At 45.3% G+C, this 22,491-nt stretch overlaps 1 protein-coding gene across 5 annotated transcripts in view; it reads right to left on the bottom strand.

Annotated features, from left to right (window-relative positions):
- Positions 1 to 22,491, bottom strand: part of SETD2 (SET domain containing 2, histone lysine methyltransferase) — a 91,376-nt gene that overhangs the window by 46,861 nt on the left and 22,024 nt on the right. For all 5 annotated transcript variants that reach the window (XR_003709095.2, XR_003709096.2, XM_028750083.2 and 2 more), the window contains exons 4-11: positions 17,128 to 21,593; positions 16,148 to 16,279; positions 13,401 to 13,529; positions 11,404 to 11,527; positions 10,397 to 10,474; positions 5,612 to 5,709; positions 2,827 to 2,953; positions 892 to 1,026 (exon numbers count right to left, since the gene is read on the bottom strand). Coding sequence is in view for 3 of the 5 variants with exons in the window: in XM_028750083.2 (XP_028605916.2) it covers positions 892 to 1,026; positions 2,827 to 2,953; positions 5,612 to 5,709; positions 10,397 to 10,474; positions 11,404 to 11,527; positions 13,401 to 13,529; positions 16,148 to 16,279; positions 17,128 to 21,593 (5,289 nt within the window). In the remaining 2 variants the exon portion in view is untranslated. The remainder of the gene's footprint in view (positions 1 to 891; positions 1,027 to 2,826; positions 2,954 to 5,611; positions 5,710 to 10,396; positions 10,475 to 11,403; positions 11,528 to 13,400; positions 13,530 to 16,147; positions 16,280 to 17,127; positions 21,594 to 22,491) is intronic.

Below are 22,491 nucleotides of genomic sequence, written 5' to 3'. Positions count from 1 at the left end.
GCCTCATTGTGTAGCTCTGGGAAACTTGCTCCCTCGGGCAACTGTAAAAAGCAATTTCAAAGGGAGGCTCCAATCTGAAACCGCTGAACGGCAATGCACCCAAAAATCTAATTCTATTCATTTCAGTCTGAATAGAGACCATTGTTTCTTTTCCCACCAAAGGTGTTATTTTACCCAGCAATTCCAAGGGTTTTCTATTGTCAATCGCTGCTAGCTGCAAAAGGTGACTGTGCTCATTGCGCGTACATTTTAAGTTCTAATTGCATTTCCACTCTATTCAGCAAAGCTGAATAGATGACCGGGCTGGCTAACCTGCAGCCCACATCCGTGCAGGTGAGCGGAGATGTTTGTGACGGAAAAGCCCAAACTCTGCAATTTGTAACAAGATGGGAGGGCAGGAGGTCTTATGCAGACACAATTTGGTTAGATTGTGCTGGGATCAACAACAGGTTTCTGATTGCACGATGACTAAAGGAACAAAGGAACGGTGGCTGTTCCTCCTTTGAAAACAGAAACACGAGAACTCTTCAGATCTAGCTCCTGCACTAAGGGGAACATACAGGTTCTCTGTAAGACAGAGAACAGAAGCAAAGAAAAATGTGATAGTCCTAATACTAAAAAAGAGGGAGATTAACTTAGATGATGCACTACATAAAACAGTGAATGAAAGTAAAAAAAGGGCATGTAACCCTGCCATAATCAGAATCCCATCTGTAGGTTCAATGACAGATAAAATATCATGAAGTTGGAAATGTGCCCCCTCCCCCAAGCAAGGCTACTTCAATCCCCCAAAACTTCTCAGCCCCAGCATTAAAAGTGAAATATTAATTTAGAATTTATTTAACTTCTTTGCCAACCACTTCCAGGTCAAATAAAAGAAGGAATAATCACCTGTATAAGTTTGAGACAGGTGAGCTTTTGCTCCAGAGTCTCAATTCGCACCATCAGCCGAGACAAGCTGAGAACTTGATTTTTATCTGAAAGTCCTTCTCCGTTTTCCAGGAGTGCCTCTAATTCTCCATCCACCTACCAAAAACCAAAAGAAAAGTTGTACAAAGTACAAGTGCACTTCCCTCCCCCAACCCTTTGCGAATTGGCATTTATTCGGAAGGAGAGTTTATTTACTAGTGGGAATGGTTTGGAATAGGTCACACTGGATTTCCAGAGTGCTGAGGTTACAAGTTGCGGAGAGATCAATTGCATCCTAAACAGGAAGAAACTTCCTTATTCTACAGGGAGCTCCAACGCAGTTGATCTCGGTCCTGCTTGCTCTTTGCATCTGAATGATAAAAATGTACGCTTTCCCTGACAGGGCCAAATTTGTTCAGACTATTTTGCATTTGGGGTGGTGGTGGTTTCAGTTTCAAGACGGTGGTCTGAGTCTTTTCCAACCTGATTAATTCTGCAATTCCAGCAAAAGCCACTAATTTAAGACCAGTACAGTGGTACCTCGGGTTACATACGCTTCAGGTTACAGACTCCGCTAACGCAGAAATAGTGCTTCAGGTTAAGAAGAAGAAGAAGAAGAAGAGTTTGGATTTGATATCCCGCCTTTCACTCCCTTTAAGGAGTCTCAAAGCGGCTAACATTCTCCTTTCCCTTCCTCCCCCACAACAAACACTCTGTGAGGTGAGTGAGGCTCAGAGACTTCAAAGAAGTGTGACTGGCCCAAGGTCACCCAGCAGCTGCGTGTGGAGGAGCGGAGACGCGAACCCGGTTACCCAGATTACGTGACTACCGCTCTTAACCACTACACCACACTGGTTAAGAACTTTGCTTCAGGATGAGAACAGAAATCCTGCTCCGGCGGCGCAGCAGCAGCAGGAGGCCCCATTAGCTAAAGTGGTGCTTCAGGTTAAGAAGAGTTTCAGGTTAAGTACGGACCTCTGGAACGAATTAAGTACTTAACCCGAGGTACCACTGTACAAACATGCTAAAAATTTGAATTTGGTGAATGATTATTCCAACAAAAAAACCAAAACCAGAATTTGCACATTACGTTTGGAACATGCCTGACACTCTCCTGCTGCAGTCATAGTCTAAATGTTCCACATCACACGTGGCCTGAATCATGTGGCTGTTTTCCACATCTGCAATGGAGGTGTAGCTTTGGCATGGGAAGCTACCATATGATGCAAAGAGTCAGGTGTTGCTGATGTGAAGTGGCTCTGGCCATGGGGGTGGGACTACTTTACTGAAAATTAGGTAATTGGGGAGAGTGCTGGCAAGTCCAGAGATGGTGGAGGCAAAACCAGACTACAGTGGTACCTCAGGTTACATATGCTTCAGGTTACATACTCCGCTAACCCAGAAATAGTGCTTCAGATTAAGAACTTTGCTTCAGGTTGAGAAAAGAACTCATGCTCCGGCGGCGCAGCAGCAGCATTTAGCCCCATTAGCTAAAGTGGTGCTTCAGGTTAAGAACAGTTTCAGGTTAAGTACGGACCTCCAGAACGAATTAAATACGTAACCCAAGGTACCACTGTACAAAGCCACACCCCAGTAAAGGGATCGTAGCTAATGGCCAACACTACTGGACAGATCTGTCCCACCTGCTTTGTGCAGGATGCTACGGCGCTTTTGTGGGCCCAAGTCACTTTGAATGACAGTAACAGCTATGTGGTTTTGTAGGTTTGGAGCACCTGACTGTCTGAACCCAGCAGAGGACCATGCACCCGGTTCTGCTTTTTGAAGAAGTCACAGGAAGGAATATGAAAATCAGCTGCTGGTTTTCAAAACCTCTCGACCCCAGTGGTACACATGTAAGTCCCACTGCAGAAGAAAACAAAAATGAAGCTTCTCCTTCCCAACCCCTCCAACACTTACCGAATCCTTTTTACGAGACCGCTCCTTCTTCATTTTGCCTCCTGCAGCTCTGATGCTGACCCGGTTTTCTCCCCCAAGGTAACCCCGGCAGTTGGCAGAGCCACAGAAACACTTCTGTGCCTCTTTGCTGTTTTGGAAAGAAACACATAGTACGAAAATGAAGTGCTTGAAAATTCCACTGTTATAGAGTTCAGCTCATTGATTGTCCTATTCCATGGCCTCCTTGAAGGCAAAAGCCAGTATTTGTTAAAAACCAGAGCATCCATTTCCAGCTCAAACCCAGAAGTATATAGAAAGGCTTTATAGTGCTCCTGGAAGAATCTTGGGCTTTGTTCAACTTCTTAGAAAAGAGAGTGACGAAATCAGTTGTACAAATGCTTAACTGCTTTTTCTTACAATGTTCATCTTTCCTATTCATGTCTTAAGGTAAAGGGTAAAGGGACCCCTGACAGTTAAGTCCAGTCGCAAACGACTCTGGGGTTGTGGCGCTCATCTCGCTTTACAGGCCGAGGGAGCCGGAGTTTGTCCGCAGACAGTTTTTCCGGGTCATGTGGCCAGCATGACTAAGCCGCTTCTGGAGAACCAGAGCAGCGCACAGAAACGCCGTTTACCTTCCCGCTGTAGCAGTACTTATTTATCTACTTGCACTGTGTGCTTTCGAAATGCTAGGTTGGCAGGAGCTGGGACCGAACAATGGGAGCTCACCCTGTTGCAGGGATTTGAACCGCCGACCTTCCGATCAGCAAGTCCAAGCGGCACAGTGGTTTAAACCACAGCGCCACCCATGTCCCTATTATTCAGGTCTTATAGATAAAGGTAAAGGGTAAAGGGACCCCTGACCGTTAGGTCCAGTCGTGGCCGACTCTGGGGTTGCGGCGCTCATCTTGCTTTACTGGCCGAGGGAGCCGGCGTACAGCTTCCGGGTCATGTGGCCAGCAGGACTAAGCCGCTTCTGACGAACCAGAGCAGCGCACGGAAACGCCGTTTACCTTCCCGCCGGAGCGGTACCTATTTATCTACTTGCACTTTGACGTGCTTTCGAACTGCTAGGTTGGCAGGAGCTGGGACTGAGCAATTGGAGCTCACCCCGTTGCGGGGATTCGAACCGCCAACCTTCTGATTGGCAAGCCCAAGAGGCTCAGTGGTTCAGACCACAGCACCACCTAATTAAAGATAAAAGCTCTCTGAGCGGCTTTTGATACCGTTAACCAGAGGTAGGGAATTATGGGTCTTCAAGTTGTTGCTGAACTACAACTCCCATCAGATGTGTATCTGAAGAAGTGTGCATGCACACGAAAGCTCATACCAAGAACTAACTTAGTTGGTCTTTAAGGTGCTACTGGAAGGATTTTTTTTTGTTTTAACTCCCATCAGCGCTTGCAATCATTGGCCAATGGCCAGGAATGATCAACGGGATTTTCCTGGAGCTGCAGTGGTTCTGCTCCCATCTTAGGGGCTGGTTTCAGAAAGTGACTGCCTGTTAGCCCCTGGAAAGTGTAATGTGGATGCCACTGGGTCCACCATCTGGTTTAATATCTACATAAAGCTGCTGAGTGTGGCCATGAGGGGATTTGGAGCAAGGTATCACCGACACCCTGTTTTTCCCTGTACCATCTGAATCAAGGTGAGACCAGACCAATAAATTGAAACTGAATCGTGCCAAGGAGGAGGCTTTGTGGGTATTCCTGGTCTGGAAGATAGGTCAATTGCCTGCTCTAGATGGGGTTGTACTATGATAAATTCTTTAAAAAATAAAATAAAAGCTAAGCACAGTGCTTTCAAATCCGGCCCATGAATTCTATTGAAATACCCACAGGCTGCCCACACATGCTGCAGAAGAATGGATAATTATTGTCACTTGCATTGCCAGAAGTTCAAAACCTGACCTCGAGTTGAACTCCCACCACTACTTCCTTTCACACCACCACCTATTTTTCTTATTTGTTAATTTTCCTTTGCTGATCTCATGTGTGGTTCAGTCTCTACAGCATGCTAGCCATTTATGCAACAGGACAACCAAAAAACGTATTCCAAGCGTACTGGCAAATCTGACGTCTCCAACAAGCACCACTCAGGTTTTGAAGGATTTACAAAATTACGGCACAAAATTATTCCAGTAAAACAGGGTTCAAGGGGAAGCAGATTTTAACTAACTGGAAAACTGAGCCTACGACAGCTCACACATGAAGAGAGTACTTTCGTTACAGCTTGCCCACCCCAGCAATAACAAAATGTTCTCAGGGCAGCTTACAACAAGAAATAAAAGTTAAAAATTCAACACATAAATGACAAACAACTTATGTCTTGTTCAAACAACTCTGTTTCCCCCTCTCCCATCAAAATCAGTTAGAAAATTCCAAAGTTTTCCTTTGCTCTGGTTTTTTATTTTTATTTTAGAGAAAAGTAACTGATTCTCTTTTGGGGAGCATCCACTAGGAGTGAATATTCTACTGTGGTACAACAACGCAATTATGTTATGATTAGGGATATGCACTCTTTTAGAAAACGCACTGGTTTTTTTAACTTCATCCTCGTCATCCACCTTGAACACTCTGAAGCGAGGCGGAAAATGATAATGAAAAAAAAAACACCCACACATTACCTCTTCCAAACCAAGTGAGAAGAAGAGCAGGGGAAACATGAATGAATCGGCTAATGAGCACCTGACCTCCGTAGTTCAGAAAATATGACCTATGCTTGATTGTGCACAAGATCACTTTATTGGCTTCTGTTCAAGGATAGCCATTTATAAACAACAAAGCGAGTAAGTTAGGTCGAGACCTACCCATATCTCTGGAACTGGTAGTCAAAGGTTAGCTCTGAGCCTGACGGAACAAGTTTTGTGGTGAAGAAGCCAACCCGCAGCTGTCCATTCACTGTCCACTAAAGTGGGGGGGGAGAGAGAATAAAGATGATTAGAACAATATGTATATTCGTGGACTGTGGGCTCTTGCTGTGGTTCTTTTTAAAGGGCATCTATTCTAGAAAAGGCTCTGTATCTCTGGAGAACTCAGCAAACGCACAAATCTCTATGCCAAGAGAATCCATTTGAAAACATACTTCACACCCAACTTCATTTTAACTGCAATGCTTGGGAGTTCACAGCACTCCGCTTACATTAGGTAGGCTGACGCAAGCTCATTTTGTCCCCCTTCAGAAATGGATGGTGTTAAGAAACGGCCTTCGTTCCTTTCGGTATTAAAAACCACTTGCACAGCTTTTAAACGGGCGTGCTGTGCTTTGCCTCATCATCTAAAACCTGGGGGGGGGGGTCCTAAATTGTGCGGGGATCCTCTGTAAGTAGAGAGGTCTCTCTGTTCCACACAGACACCTGTAAACTCATGGAGGCTTGACACAAGAAAGCGGACGGGCCAGAGGAAATGAACCAATGCTGCCAATTCTCATAGTAAGGTAAAGGGACCCCTGACCATTAGGTCCAGTCGTGACCAACTCTGGGGTTGCGGCGCTCATCTCGCTTTATTGGCCGAGGGAGCCGGTGTACAGCTTCCGGGTCATGTGGCCAGCATGACGAAGCTGCTTCTGGCGAACCAGAGCAGCACACGGAATCGCCATTTACCTTCCTGCCAAAGCAGTACCTATTTATCTACTTGCACTTTGACGTGCTTTCGAACTGCTAGGTTGGCAGGAGCAGGGACCGAGCAATGAGAGCTCACTCCGTTGCAGGGATTTGAACCGCCGACCTTCTGATCGGCAAGTCCTAGGCTCTGTGGTTTAACCCACAGCACCACCTGCGTCCCAATTCTTGTAGTACACCAGTATAAAGTAAGCAGCACATAAGAGGCACACAAAACACTACCAAACCATTCTACGTACTAAATCTTATATTAATAATCCAAAAATTGAGAGAGCTATGTACAAGATCTACTACAGAAGCCACAAACAGAAAACTCATTCAAATTGTGTCCAAGAGGAAGATTCAGTCTTTAAAGTTCCTTTAGCCAGGCTCCTGTAGATATCAACAAAGGTAAGTTTGATCAAACAAAGTGCCGGTGATGTTACGCACAAGAGTTAGACAGGGTGCCGGCGTTTGTCACCTGTTTCGCCCTGGGCTTCTTCAGTAAAATCTCTCTCACAGTTTTGATATATTTATAAACATTTACGTCCATATGTTACAATTCTTCTTAGATTAAGTTGCACTATTTAATTTCTTTCTTCAGGAAATTCTCCCCCAAGATTTTGGTGTGCTTACATGCATTCAACTTCATATAGCTCTCTCAATTTTTGGATTATTAATATAAGATTTGGTACATAGAATGGATTGGTAGTGTTTGTGTGCCGCTTATGTGCTGCTTAATTTACAGTGGTGCCCCGCAAGACGAATGCCTCGCAAGACGGAAAATCCGCTAGACGAAAGGGTTTTCCGTTTTTGAGTTGCTTCGCAAGACAAATTTCCCTATGGGCTTGCTTCGCAAGACGAAAACGTCTTGCGGTTTTTTTCCGCTCCCCCCCCTTTTTCTAAGCCACTAAGCCGCTAAAAGCCTTTTAGCTGCTAATCCGCTAAGCCTTTAATAGCCGCTAAGCCGCTAATAGCGCTAATCCGCTAAGTGGGTTGCTTCGCAAGACGAAAAAACCGCTAGACGAAGAGACTCGCGGAACGGATTAATTTCGTCTTGCGAGGCACCACTGTATACTGGTCTATGACGGGCCAGAGGAGGCAGAGCTTGATGGTGTAACCCCCCTCCATTCGCACTCAGGATATTTGTTTATATGCCAAGAAGACAAGCGCCTGAATTGGAATCAGACATGCCTCTGGCCAGGTGATGTTGTCTTTTACGCACCTGGCAGGCCACGTGGCCGCCAAAGCCAATTTCAGTTTTCTTATACTGCTTGCTTCTTCAACTCTGTGTGCTTTGAAGTAATAAATTCTACACATGTGCACAACTGCTTCTTTCCTCTTCCCTGGCCACCACTGGGCGCATCTTTCAAAGATCTTTTTGCCTGCCCGTGTCACAGCATTAATCTGCTTCTGCTCCTAGCCAATGTTTCTCATCATTTCCCGGTATGTTCCGCGGACAGCCTCAAGGTCCATAAATAGCAACACCCTAGTGGTCCTGGGCCCTAAGGAAGTCAGATTAGCCTCAACCAGGCCAGGGCCTTTTCAACACTGGCTCCGGCCTGGTGGAACGCTCTGCCTCATGAGACCAGGGCCCTGCAGGATCTGATTTCTTTCCGCAGGGCCTGTAAGACAGAGTTGTTCCGCCTGGTCTTTGGCTTGGAGCCAATTTGATTCCCTCCCCCTCTTTCTTTTTTCTTTCTCCTCCTGTGATGAGGCTGCATTGTAATATTTCAATATTTTAATGTTGTATTTTAATCTTGTTTTCATTCAGCTTGTTTTTATTATTGCTTGTTAGCCGCCCTGAGCCTGGCCTTGACTGGGGAGGGCGGGGTATAAATAAAAATTATTATTATTATTATTATCAAAGCCTTTCCGCACTTGGGATCTCCTCCACCCGTCTTCCCTGGCTGACTCAGCCACTGAGCCTTTGGGCAACTTAGCCCTTGGAAGAGACAACACTTCTTACTCAGAATTCCAGCTCCCCAACACCCTCCCAAGCCTGTGTACAAAAGCGCTGTCATCTGCAAACATCTGAATGCTGACAGCTTATGTTTGTGAATGCAGTGACCTCACAGCAGTTCAGCCAATGGCACATGCAAAATGCACATGCCTGAAAAATTAAGGGGGGAAAATAGGAACTGTATTAAAATCTACATGGAAATTTATCAGCGTGCCTTAACTGACCTAGTTATTTTTATAAAATTTTATTGCCAGTGTTTAATATTTGCAAACATGTTTAAAATCTTCAAAAGCAAAATAATATCAGGAATAAATAATAATAATAATAATTGTCAGAGCTGGCTCCAGGTCCTAGCTCACAGAGGACCAACGCTAGCCGGCAGTAATGTACAAAAGTCTTTATTGAAGTACAGTTTCCATTTTCAAGCCGCAGCGCCCCAGCTCTACGTCTTAGAGGCTAGACCGGCGAAGCTCCATCTGAGTCTCCACCCCCTGTACACCAACTTAAGGCTCTAATCTTACTCCACCTTTTCCGTCTCTCCTTTCTCCTCTGGGTCCTTCTGCCCCCCGGGGTCTCCTCCTTTCTGGACTCTTCTGACGCTGACCCCCCTGACTCCTCCCCCTCTTTTCGGCGGGCTTTGGGACCTGGCTCCCTATCCGGGCTGCCAACTGCGCCGCCCTCCTGTACATTTGAACTTGGCACGCGCGCCCAGCTTTCGACCTTCCTCTTGACCGTTTCCTCGCTCCCCGATGGAGGCGTGGCCAATCCTGACTCATGTCCTCCCGCTGGCGGTGAGCCGCCTGCTCCCGATACCTGGGACTCCTCCCCCCTACTGCGCTCTGGTGGGGAAGCTGGTCCTGATTTCCAACTGCTGCTCTCTGAGTCCCCTCTGGCCCCCTTTTCCTGGGGTGTCCCCCTCGGCACCCCCCTTGCTCTGACCATGGGAGCCCCTTTCTGTGAATCCTCCGATTCGCTGGAAAGACAGACCTCTGTCATCGCTAACATTTCCTTCGGATTCCTCCCCCTCGCTCTCTATTTCCTCCCTCTCCTGTGCCTCTGCTCCTGAGCCCCTGACAATAATAATAATAATAATTTATTATTATTATTTATACCCCGCCCATCTGGCTGGGCTTCCCCAGCCACTCTGGGCGGCTTCCCAAAAAATATTAAAATACAGTAATGCATCAAACATTAAAAGCTTCCCTAAACAGGGCTGCCTTCAGATGTCTTCTAAAAGTCTCGTAGTTATTGTTCTGAATACAGCATATGTGAATGTCATTCAGTTATCCAAGTTTTAGAATTGATTACTGTAATGCTACCCTGAAGACTGTCTAAAAGATGCCACTAGTCCTGAAAGTGACTGTCAGATTGCTGAGTGGCACAGCTAGTTGAGACCACATAACACCAGTCCAGAGTAACTTGTATTGGTTGCTTATACATTTCTGAGCTGAATTCAAGATACTACTATTGACACACAGTTTGAATGACTTCATTTCTGGCACCAGTTTAAAGATGCATCTTTTTCACTCGGACTTTTAGATGAAGTGAAGCAACATGACTTGTTGCTGGTTGTATGTTTTCCCTGTGGTATCATACACAGATTTTGAATTGTTTTAAAAGGTTTGTTTTTTGTGTATAAAACGGCTTTATGGTAACTGGTTAACACGATTCATGTTGATCTGTTTGGTTTTATGTTATCTGAAGTTCTAATTTATAAATTATAAAATTATAAATCTATAATTTGATTTATAAGCCTCCCCATCATAGAGGTGACGGTCCCCGCACAAGAACGATGCCAAAAGTGTTTATCTCTGCTGACTTTTCACGAGATGAGCATGCATTTTAAAATGCTCTTACCCCGCACATCAAAGTCCAGCAAGTGAAGAGGGGTAAAAGCCTTTTAAAATGTGTCTCTCACTGTGCTGGCTACCCATATGCCTTATGGTCACTTCCACGTAAAGGAGCTGTAACACAAACCCTCATTTAAGCCAAAATCAAGTATAAAATTGCATCAGTTTCTTCCTGCGACTCACTTTCTGCGTCTCACAGTTTGGCTCGCAGCTGTGGTTCATAAAACGAGAGCAGTTTCCTTTCTGGGTGGCATCTATTATCTGAAAAGGAAAACATTTGTTTGTATCTCTTCATTAAAAAAATGGAGCCTGACCCATATTCAAAGACTTTCTACAGGGTTCCAACTGGAATTCTGTCTGCTTCAAGTGTTTTGTTAGGCCACGCTGACGGAGAAAATGACGGTATCCTTATATAAAACTAATTCAACGTACCGTATTTTTCGCCCTATAGGACGCACTTTTCCCCCTCCAAAAATGGTAGCTTCGAGAACACTATCCAACCATCTCGTCCTCCGTCGTCCCCTTCTCTTTCCCAACTTCAGGGTCTTTTCCAGGGAGTCTTCTCTTCTCATGAGTGCGTCCTATGGGGCGAATGCAGGCTTTCGCTGAAGCCTGGAGAGCGAGGGGGGGTCAGTGCGCACCGAGCCCTCTCGCTCTCCAGGCTTCAGGAAGCTATCCGCTAGCCGTGGGAGACGCAGCTCTCCCACGGCTAGCGGAGAGCTTGCCTGCATCCAGAAGCTTGGGGCACGCTGAGCTCAGCACGCCCCAAGCTTCGGGCTTCGCTCCGCTAGCCGTGAGAGAGCCGCGCGAAGTCGCACAGCTCTCCCACGGCTCGCGGATAGCAGCCTGTTCTGGGGGCTGGGGTCAGGGGAAGCTTGGGCTTCCCCCGCCCCAGCCCCGCACCTGGGGGGAAAATATTTTTTCCCCCTTTATTTCCTCCCAAAAAAACTTAGGTGCATCCTATGGGGCGAAAAATACGGTATGTTAGAATTTACTCGTATTAGCAGTAGCCTGCAACTTGAAAGGATCACAAGCCCCTCTGTAGAAGTTGTGGGGCTTTCTTTATAGTGCACAAAGTACAGCAGTAGGCGAGAGAGAAAAAACGAACAATGGGTTCACGCATGCACAGTGGACTCTTAAAGTACTCGGACAATGCACAGCCTAAACACTGAAAACGATGTGTAACTCACCTCATCGTTTTTCAATGCCATGAAGTAGTAATGGATATTCTTGCTTCGGGCATACTCCTTCACTCGGGTTTTGAACTCTTTGTGATCAAGCACTTCACCACAGTATTCCAGTACAAAAGTGTTGCTAAGGAGGCCCAAGAAAGAAAGAAAAAAGCCTTAGACATAGCAGCAACCTGGCTTTGGACCTGTAATACATTAAACAATCTGAATCTGGAATATCTTAGGGACTGCCTTCCTCCAAATAGGAAACTAACCTCCTGAGCTCTGTGATTTGCTAGAAAGGTCCTACTCAGAGCTCCACCTCTTAGTGCTGCTAGATTGGTACCCACTACGAACGGGGCATTCCTGGTGGTTACTTCAACAATGTCAACTTTCAAAAAGTGGCCAAGAAACTCTCTCTTTTGCTAAGGTTTGAGGTTGTTTGCCAATGATCTGCCGTCAACCAGGCATGCTTCACTTGGAAAAAAAATATCTAATTTTGCCTTGTATTCTGTAATTGTATCATTTCTTTTTATCAAGCATTTTGGAGATTAGAACTGAAAAACAGTATATAAATACTGTTGAGAAATGACTAGACACTAATTAGAAAGAAAACCACGATTGAACCAAAGCCAGGGAGTTTGAACAATGCTGGGCATAGTTGTGTGTTAATTTTAAAACAGGGGTTTCACTTAACTTATTAGTCAGAATAAACAGTACTGGCTTAGATGGACCAACAGCCTATTTGGATGTAAAACAGTTCCCATGTGTTCAATAAAAAAAGATGGCATTTGCAAGAAGCATACATCATGGCTCTCACCTGCAGCTTCTGAGTCCTGTTAATAAGCTCCAGGCTCTACCCACACATCAGCCTAATTTGGACTGAATACAACACAGAGTGTAACACCCCTGGAACGTGGCATCACCCTGTTTCTCCTCTACGCGGCCTAGGACCCTCGTACCTACGGGACCGCCTCTCCTGGTATGCCCCGCGGAGGACCTTAAGGTCCACAAATGACAACATTTTGGAGGTCCCAGGTCGCAAGGTGGTCAGATTGGGCTCAACTAGGGCAGGGTCTTTTCAGTACTGGCCCCGACTTGGTGGAACGCGCTGTCCCAAGAGACTAGGGCCCTGCGGGACTTGACATCTTTCCGCAGGGCCTGCAAGACAGAGCTGGTCCGCCTGGCCTTTGGTTTGGACTCAGTCTGACCCTTAGGTCTCCCTCCCCTTCTGGTTTTGATCTATGGGCTATTATTAAAATGAGGCTGCATTTTAAATTGCATTTTTAACCTGTATTTTAAATCCCCCCCCCAATTATGTTTTTATTTTAATTTTACTGGTGTTAGCCACCCTGAGCCTGTCTCTGGCCGGGTATAAATAAAAAATTATTATTATTTATTATTATTATTATTACTGCCCTGCCTTCTCCTGGGGAGGAGTATAAAGGTGTTCTGCTTTCATCCTGCTGGTCTTTGGCCTATGACCACCCTTCTCCTTCCCAAAAGGAGTGTGTGTGCACACACACACATACACTATGGTCCTGGACATCCAACCGGTCCATCTGCAGAGCACATCCTAACAGTGCATTCATTCACTGGAACAGTGGTACCTCGGGTTACATACGCTTCAGGTTACATACGCTTCAGGTTACAGACTCCGCTAACCCAGAAATAGTACCTTGGGTTAAGAACTTTGCTTCAGGATGAGAACAGAAATTGTGCGGTGGCGGAACGGCAGCAGCGGGAGGCCCCATTAGCTAAAGTGGTGCTTCAGGTTAAGAACAGTTTCAGGTTAAGAACGGACCTCTGGAACAAATTAAGTACATAACCGGAGGTACCACTGTACATGGGAAAGTGCTGACCCATATGATGCTTATAGCTATTCCAAAGGCAAGGGAGGGGGAACAGCCTCCCTCTGCAAAACCCCTCTGCTGGCCAGAATGAAACCTTCCCTGCTGCCGTGCCCAAGAGGGGAAAACTGCTAAGGTGGAGATCCTTTAAAACGAGGGGAGTCTTACGAGGGTAGGTCTTTTGCTGCTCTCAACCCCCAGCCTTTCTTCTCGGTCAGAATGACTTCAACATCTGCATGCTGCTTCCTCTGAAACCGCCGGTTGGAGCAGTAGTCCCCATTGGGGCACCTTGAGGAACTAAGCAGAAGGAAAAATTATGTATGGGTTAGTAACCATGTGGATATTCACTGGCCTGCTTGTAGCGGACACTCTATAAATTGCACACACGTTTCTCTAAGGAAGCACAACAAATCCTACAAGCCTCAGATTTTGAACTGAGGTACCATGATGTAACCGTACTCTCAGATTAACAAACATTCCGGCATTTTTCTAATAATCATTAACATTTGTACCTATTCAGCATGCAAACTATTTTAGAAGTCTTAATGCGTCTGTTAAGCCAATGTATGAACATCACATATAACATAACAGTAATTATCACATTCAAATCTAAGATCTATCACATGACACGAAGACCCAAAAGTTTTGCTATAAAGCAGTGTTTCTCAACCTTGTGCCTCCAGCTGTTTTTGAACTACAATTCCCATCATCCCTGACCACTGGTCTTGCTAGCTAGGGATGATGGGAGTTGTAGTCCAAAAACAGCTGGAGGCCCAAGGTTGGGAAACACTGCTATAAAGAACCATTAGGATCCAATGAGATCTAGTACATTGAGCAAGACCCACATGGACCTAAGGTGGGGGTTACACAAGGGTCTTCTTGTCTGATAGGTTAATTTTTTTGAGAAAAGGAGAAAAATAGAGAGAACTGCCAAAGAGGAAGAAAAAAATGAAATAAAGACAGAACTGTTGGGGGAAATGAGTCAGATTGGGGGGAAAAGGTGAGTCCCAGGTCTACTAGAACTACTGTTCTAGTAATTATCTCCTCTCCTATCCAGATAGAAACTTCACACCAAAATGCCTAGAAGACCATGGGCCTGGTTCTTCCTCAGGTGAGAACTCCCTGAAGTTCTTCACTTCAGATGAAAGCTTAAATAATACACTGGTCCTCTGTTACAAAAAAATAAAAGAATCCCTGCACATGGAACACTTGCACGCGAAGAGAAAGCGGTTTAGAAACCTGCTCCCTAACATTTAATGAGGTTTCCGCCAACAAGATGACCTCCGCATGATGTTGCACTGGAATGCTCATCAGCTGCAGCCAGCATTACTAATAGTCAGGTCTGATGGGAGTTAAGAGTTATATAGTCCAAAACATCTGGAAGGCACCAGATGGGGAGGAAGGCGGAGCTGGTTTATAAAGCAGAGTATCCCCTGCGCAAGGATGACGCGCAAATTCGTGAAGCGTTCCATATTTAAAATATAAAATAAAATAAAATAAAATAAAGCAGAGTATTCCACCATGGGTGATTCCCATTCCCACCCGCGGTCTGAAGTGGTAAAGCCCAGACATGGGTTTATCATCCCAGTCAGACTTAAGAGAGGATGACAGAGAGGTTTTGCCCAAATAGCAAGTTTTAAAGAGGCATTTGAAACAGCTTCCCTTTGCCGGTTGAACTAAATTGAATTCCAGAATCCTCCAACAAAAGGAAAAGAATGCAACTATCACGCTGTATGTACTTTTAACCCTGATATTTCCCTCCATCCTGACTTAAAAAAACTCCAGTACGCTAGTACCAGTAACTTGGTACTGAATAAATTTGAGTGTTTCTGTTTGAACGATGACAGAAGACTACTATAAGCACTTTTTATCTGCGGTATGGAAAATGTATCACTTGGAAGCAATATATTTGCATAGAGATTTTACTTTCTTGGGCTCCATGATCACTGCAGATGGTGACAGCAGCCACGAAATTAAAAGATGCCTGCTTCTTGAGAGAAAAGCAATGACAAACCTAGACAGCATCTTAAAAAGCAGAGACATCAGCTTGCCAACAAAGGTCCGTATAGTTAAAGCTATGGTTTTCCCAGTAGTGATGTATGGAAGTGAGAGCTGGACCATAAGAAGTCTGATCGCCGAAGAATGGATGCTTTTGAATTCTGGTGCTGGAGGAGACTCTTGAGAGTCCCATGGACTGCAAGAAGATCAAACCTATCCATTCTGAAGGAAATCAGCCCTGAGTGCTCACTGGAAGGACAGATCCTGAAGCTGAGGCTCCAATACTTTGGCCACCTCATGAGAAGAGAAGACTCCCTGGAAAAGACCCTGATGTTGGGAAAGATGGAGGGCACAAGGAGAAGGGGATGACAGAGGAAGAGATGGTTGGACAGTGTTCTCAAAGCTACCAGCATGAGTTTGACCAAACTGCGGGAGGCAGTGGAAGACAGGAGTGCCTGGGGTGCTCTGGTCCATGGGGTCACGAAAGAGTCGGACACGACTAAACGACTAAACAACAACACTGATAGAGGGTTACATTTTAAGGTATGTTGCCCTCCACCCCTCGATATCTATGTTGCAATTTATCCCAGATTTTCGGAAAGAGGAAAACATGATCTCGGCATTTATAATACACCTTTTCATTATGCTCAAAGCTGCTTACAAAGAACATAAGCTTTACAAGTAGCAAGGCAATCCAAACCAGTCTTACATTTCCTCCAAGCAGTCACTTCTACAACAGAAGCAGATTCACTTGACTGTGATCAACAAGAACTCACAACGGAAGTGCGGTGTGCCTGCTGTTTTCAACAACCAGAAAGATTATTGCGTTTTACATCAAAACCTCTTTTCCCTGTGCTGTGTGTCATGATGTGGGTGGGTGATGACAGCAGCAGACTAACCTTCAAAAGGACCCTTACCATTCTATCATGAGTAGACGATTAAGACAGTCTTCTCCACACGCCACCTCTCCTTGAGCTCGCTCATCTTTGGAAAGCGTGGGACATTCACACAGCATCCGCTTGATGTCACGGTGAGATTTATTCTTTTTCCTAGGCAGCATTCCAGAAAACAAACTTTAAAACTGACCGCATTATACCAGCTAGAACTGAAGAATTTATCCAAAATAAAAGTACAGCAGGCTTTTAAATTTTAACACATGGTACTTCAAAATGCCTTGAGGCAGTACAGATGTTTTGAGAATTCCCACTGATTTGCCGCAAACCCAAGTCAAAACTGCAGTGGGATTGACACATCAGCCGACAGCATGAGTTTTTTGCATCTTGAAGAAATTCACAATTTCAGGATCCGGGAGCTAATTCAACCAAGTAGGTTTCCAACTCTTTTTTTTTTGGTGGGAACAAAACTTTAAAATGTTTTTGGATGCCTTCAAAAGGCTTATAAACTAAGCAGGTGCTTCCAAGATTGTAACGCTTGAGATTTTTACAGTAGCCTTAACGTTTGCTTGCGTTAATATGGAATTACTACTCACTCCTACTGAACAGCACACAGAATATAAAACTTACTAATACAACATAAGGAGTATGTAAAAGGGCCAATACCCATTTTGGAAGGGGTCTTCCAACCCCAACTGGCACTCTAAACCAGCCTGATATACTAGTATGAACCGCAACCTCATTTCCCCCTATTCTAATATTCTTACTGCACACTACAGTGGCACCTCCGGTTGCAGACAGGATCCATTCCGGAGATCTGGTAGGATCCCAAGGTTTCTGCAACCTGAGGACTGCTTCTGTGCATGCGGTGAAACCCAGTAAAAACCAGAGGGTTATGTAAACGGAGGTTTGACTGTATTATACAACAATTTTCACATTACATTTATGGCACGCTATTCCCATGTTAGCATAAAAGGCGTTTTTAAAAGTAAGAGGCCTATTACCTTTCCGTCAAATACACATTTTCTTCGATGAGGTCGAAGTAACAGGGCATTTTCCCTTGCTTGGCAAACTCTTTCCAGCGCTGCGAGTCCCTGAAGTCTTCCATGAAACATAGCGGACGAGCCATGGAAGAGTCCTGAAGTATTGCTGGCAACCGCTCTCCCTCTGTCTTGACCTTCTTCCTTTCCCGGAATTCGGCATCGCTCTCCGAGTCGCTCTCTAAATCCGTCCTCCTTTTCTTCAACGGTCCCCGCTCTTTCATGTCATTCTTATCCAAAACCTTATTCGCTTGCTCTTTCCTCACACTTGGGGCCATTGGCTCTTTAGTGGAGTTGCTGCTTATCTCATGGGCCTGCACCGAACCCTTCTCTCTAGGGTCACGTGACTGGAACTTCACTGACTGGTTGGGGAAGAAGGCGTGGCTTTCGTCAACCCAGCGGTCAACCTCTTCATACTCTTCATGGTCTTCTGTAAGCGAATCGGGAACCTGCCCTTGCATTTGCTCGTAGTTCATCTCAGAGGGCCTATTGGTCAACCTTGGATCCCAATAGCCATTGTCATGCCAGTAGTTATGAGGCCCAACAAATGCTCCCGGAGCTGGGGGGTAAACATAACCTGGGAAGATGCCATAGCTGCTATCAGGCTGTTGGTACGTACTGCTTGGTTTCTCTGGTTGGGAGAAATCCCACCCCAAGCTACTCAAGTCTTCTGCCGAATGGAAGCCATCCTCTCTGGAGAAATCTCCAGTTTCCATGGGCTCGCCATAACCAGACTTCCCCTGCCTGCTGTCAGGCTTGGAAACACTGGTCTGCAGCCTGGACATATTGTCAATCATTTCAAAGTTCTTGGATAGGTAATGCAGCTCCCCTTCTTGCGATACGTCAATCGATCGAGCCACAGACATGCTTTCAGTTAATATTGATCTTTCATCTGGGTTTGGCCTGTGAATAAAACCTGATGTCTGCTCTGACTGACTCGTACTGTCAACGCCATCGCTCTGAGGATGAGGGATACCAGGCCGGAGGTCTTCACTCTCTGTTCTGTTGAGCTCAGTAGATATCGCTAGCCTCCCTTCTGCGTCTCTAGAAGGCAGGTACTTGCTTTCATTTTGCAGGCCATTATTAGATCCCACGTCACCCGGCATTTCTTCACAGAATGGCCTGCTGGACTCTGGCCTGCCATCTTCCCAGTGATCCACATAGCGTCTGTTACTTTGGCTGTTCCGGGAGGAACAAGAACTGCTCTCCTCCATGGTTATGGTAGAATTCTTTGGAATGACCACAACTGACTGAAGGCGGTTCCTTGGAACACTGCTATCATCTGAATCAGAGTCCTCTGTGTCACTGTCATCACTGTCCTGTTCACTCACACTTTCAGCTGTGTCAGAATACTCTTCGTGGTGGATGGAAGTGAGCTCAGGGGTACTGCCTCTACTGTCACATCTGGGCACTTCGGCAGCAGTTTCTGTTTCTTCTACCGTCACAACAATATCGCAAGATGGGGACAAAGCGTCTGAAAATGCAGATCCTCCCAAGGAGTCATCGCTTTTTTCATTTACCATCAAGACTTCAGGAGCGTGGGCCTTCAAGTCAGCATCTACAGTTCTTTCATCAAGGACCACAGAGTCTTCCTCGTCGTCTGGCTCCTCTTTCTCAGAGTCTTCTGTTGGCATCTCTAAATAATAAGAGTGCTCATTTTTAAAAGGCGATTTTGTTTTCTCTACAACGGAATCAACATGCGAAACATCCAATTCAAGTGCTACTTCGGGACACTCCAAGAGTTCTTCCTCCTTTTCCTCCCCCAGAGTTGTCTCTGGGTGGGACAACACATTTTCGGAAGCCTGTTGTTGCTGCGCAATACACTGATTGTCAAATTTCTCTTCCACAATATATTCTTCTGCAGAAGAATCTCTGACCGGGCTGCACTCTGACAAGCTGAAACGTCTAACACATTTTTCATCCTCATGAGCAATTTTTGACAGATTCTGATCTTCGACATCAGCGTATGTAAACTTTTCAGATGACTGAACATCCACAAAAGGTTCTGGAGTAACTGTTGCATTGGAAGGCTCAGCTTCAATTTCAACTTCTGAATAATACAAAGAAAGAGCTGCATCATCCGAAAGATAGCAGGAGACTGGATCTTTGGTTTTATCACAAGGATCTGTGAGATCATCCGCTTTATCTGCATGTATTTTAGAATTATTTACATTCACAATACAGGAAGGTACACAATCATATTCAGAGGGAATTGACTCTTCCGTTTTTTCTTTAAGAAAACTGTTGGAGTCACTCAGGAGGACAAGAGAACCATCCGGATCGTGTCCTTTAGACTGATACACACACTGAAACCCATTAGACGGTAACTTACTCAAATTTGGACTATTGACTGGAAGTGGTGGCTCAGTTCCGTCTAAACTATCATCAGATGTTACAATTTCTTCTATTTTGGGGGCACGGAACAATGCCCTATCACTGGGCCTTCCTTCTGGGGATCCATTTATATTCAATTCTACTGGAGAACAAGTTCTTAACGGTTCATGTTTTACCTTGATTACAGACTCCTCTTCCTTAATACTGTCATGGCTATCAATTCCTGCAAGTACATTTGATTTAGAAATAGGAGACATCTCTTTTGATTCATTTAACTTTTTGAAAATAGGTGAATCATTCAACTGATTTAACGGAGAAACAGTCCTTTCTGTTTCTGGCTTCTGTGCAATAGCAGTTTTCGTTTCACAGCTTTGTACACAAGACGCCTCCAAGTCTATACAATTAGACTGCTCTCTGGTTTCCTCAGATTCTGTACAACAGAAAGAACTTTTAAATTTATCAGACTTTGGAGTAGATGTCTTTGAAGAGGAGGACTTGTGTCGGGAAGAACTTACACTGCTCTCTGCTTTAGAGTGGGATGTTCCCCTCCGATGACGCAGCTCATTGACGGGAGAGCACTTTTTTGATACGTCACTTTCTGAAGTCCTTTTGGAGTCCCTGTCTGATTTTGTAGGCTTTCCTTTTCTCTCTGAGTCAGTATGAGAGGATTCCAACTTGCTATCCCGCTCTGACTTTGAATAAGAAAAAGAGGTCCTAGAGTCTCTGTAAGATGAGGAATGAGAGGATGTACGCCTGGAGTCTGTAGACCTGGAGTATGTCCTCCGATACTCTTCTTCTGAATCAGAGCTTTCTCTTGTCCTGCTATCCACGTACGAACGAGAATACCGTGTCTTCTCTCTGTATGGTGAGCTCCTGTGGTACCTCCGGTCAGAGTCATAGTAATGTGACCGGTCAGATCTGGCATAGGAAGAACTGGTTCTGGAACCTCTCTCCGATCTAGAACGAGAACGGGATCTGCTTCGCCTCCTCTCTCTTTCAGATCTGGAACGGGAGGAAGAATACCTCGAGTCTCTCTCAGATCTGGAGGAGTAACTAGAATATTTTTCATCCCTTTCAGATCTAGACCGTGACGAACTTTTCACCTGCTCTTCAGTTCTGACAGAAGTAGAGCTCTTCCGTGAATCTTTTTCCTTCTCTGAGCTTGTCGATATTTTAATCTCGTGAGATCTCTGACTTGAAGAGGTCCTCACGGAATCTTCATCAGATTCGGAACCTGGCAATGCTCCATCAGACAACTTCCTCTTGGAACTTTGTTTCTTAGAACTTTGAGAAGCACCCTTTGAAGCACTTGAAACCTCCTCCTCCCTCCCAATATGGGAATCTCCTTTCGCTGGGACTGGTTCTGCTTCTTCAGGAATAACCTGAGCTAGCTGTTCTTCAGAGCCTTCCAACACAGCGTTTTGCTTAATGTTCAGTTCTAAAGTTTCCTGAGCTGCTTTCACTGAGGGCTCCTTTGCTATGCGGACAACAGTTTCTACAGGCGATGGCAACAGAGGTGCGGCTGCTGTCTGTACTGCTACTGGAAGTTGTGGCAAAATTTCTGGGGTTAGTACTGGTTTTGGCGCTGGTAGTGTTTGTGGAGGGGGAGGAGGGGGAGGGGGAGGAGGAGGAGGGGGTGGCGGCGGTGATGGTGGCAATTCCACAAATTCTGCTGGTCCGACAGTTGCTGGTGGCAGTGGCATGGCAGCAGCAGGGGGCGGCTTCGTTGTAACATTCAGCAGGTGTTTCTTAAAGTGAATCTTGCCCAATTCCACCTTAGGCTTTGGGGGTGAAAATTCCTCCACGACATCCGGGTAATCCCCAAGATCCAGTTTAAATTTAGAGGCAATGTCAGTTTGAAGAGGTGTGCCCAGGGAGCTCGGAGCCTCGTTTTGCTTGTCATTCCCAAGGCCGGTCAGAAATCTGTTCTGCAAAGTTTTCTTGGTTAGGCTGAAGCTGAAGGACACCTTTTGTCTGCCTTGTTCCTCAAGGTTAACTTTTGTCCGGGTGCCTTTGGGCAAGAAGCGGCTCGATGCGACTCCTTTGAACACTGTCCCTTTGACAAAGCCAGGTTTCTGCGCATTTTCCGTCTTGCCCTAGAAGACAAGAAATAAGCTGGTGAAATCGTGGCTTTGAAAATTGTACTCACGTTACAGCAAGAAAGGGAAATACAAAAAGGACCAGAAGGCAAAAAAATAGGGGTGGTGGTAATTAGGGTCCTCTAACATAAAGAGTCATGAGTTGCTTAGACCAGTAGACAAGCTTAAGCTACCTAGAAGCCTTATTATAAACCTCGAAAAATATCACCTGGCACATGTTGGCCAGCTGCTAAGGCTTCCTTGTGACCCAGGTAATACCCCAGTAGCTCATTTTTTGACCACATCCCCACCAGGCACTGCCCCATCTTCCCTTCTTTCGGCAAGGTGTGGGGCAGCTGTGGAATCAAGGTGCGTCACCAAAAAAGCAAAGCCACAGAATACAAATTCTGAGCTGTATTCCGAGATTGCAGTGTGAACTTCACATTGGATTAGAACTGGACTAGTTTACCCTTGGGATCCTTTCCAACTCTAGAATTTTTTATTCTATGATTGACTGTGGAATACCTTTCCTCTTAGACCCACCTGGTGCCAACCTTATTTGCATTTTTAGCAATTCTAAATAAGGGAACAAAAACTATGATGCCTCTCATCTGAGACGTGCCAGCCATATATTCTCCTTCCTTTCAAGCAACATGAAACTAAACAAAAGCTTAAAAACAGTTCAGCTGTATCCATTATAGTGTGTGCTTTTTTGCATGTATGCACAAAGATATATAGTTGTATTGTATGAATATGTTAATGTTTTATATTCTCCACTCCAAGGTATAATGTACAGGCAACGCCCAATTGACGTGCGTCTAACTGACCATGCACACAAGCATCACACTGAACCTGAAAGTAACTTTAAAAAGCGGCTCTAAAAGAGCCGGAAATGGGCAAAAAGGTGTGAAAACCA

Source organism: Podarcis muralis, chromosome 12 (assembly GCF_964188315.1).
Source record: "Podarcis muralis chromosome 12, rPodMur119.hap1.1, whole genome shotgun sequence".
Lineage (NCBI taxonomy): Eukaryota > Metazoa > Chordata > Lepidosauria > Squamata > Lacertidae > Podarcis > Podarcis muralis.
Note: the sequence above shows the minus strand (reverse complement) of the source record. Positions and strands in the feature narration are given on the sequence as shown.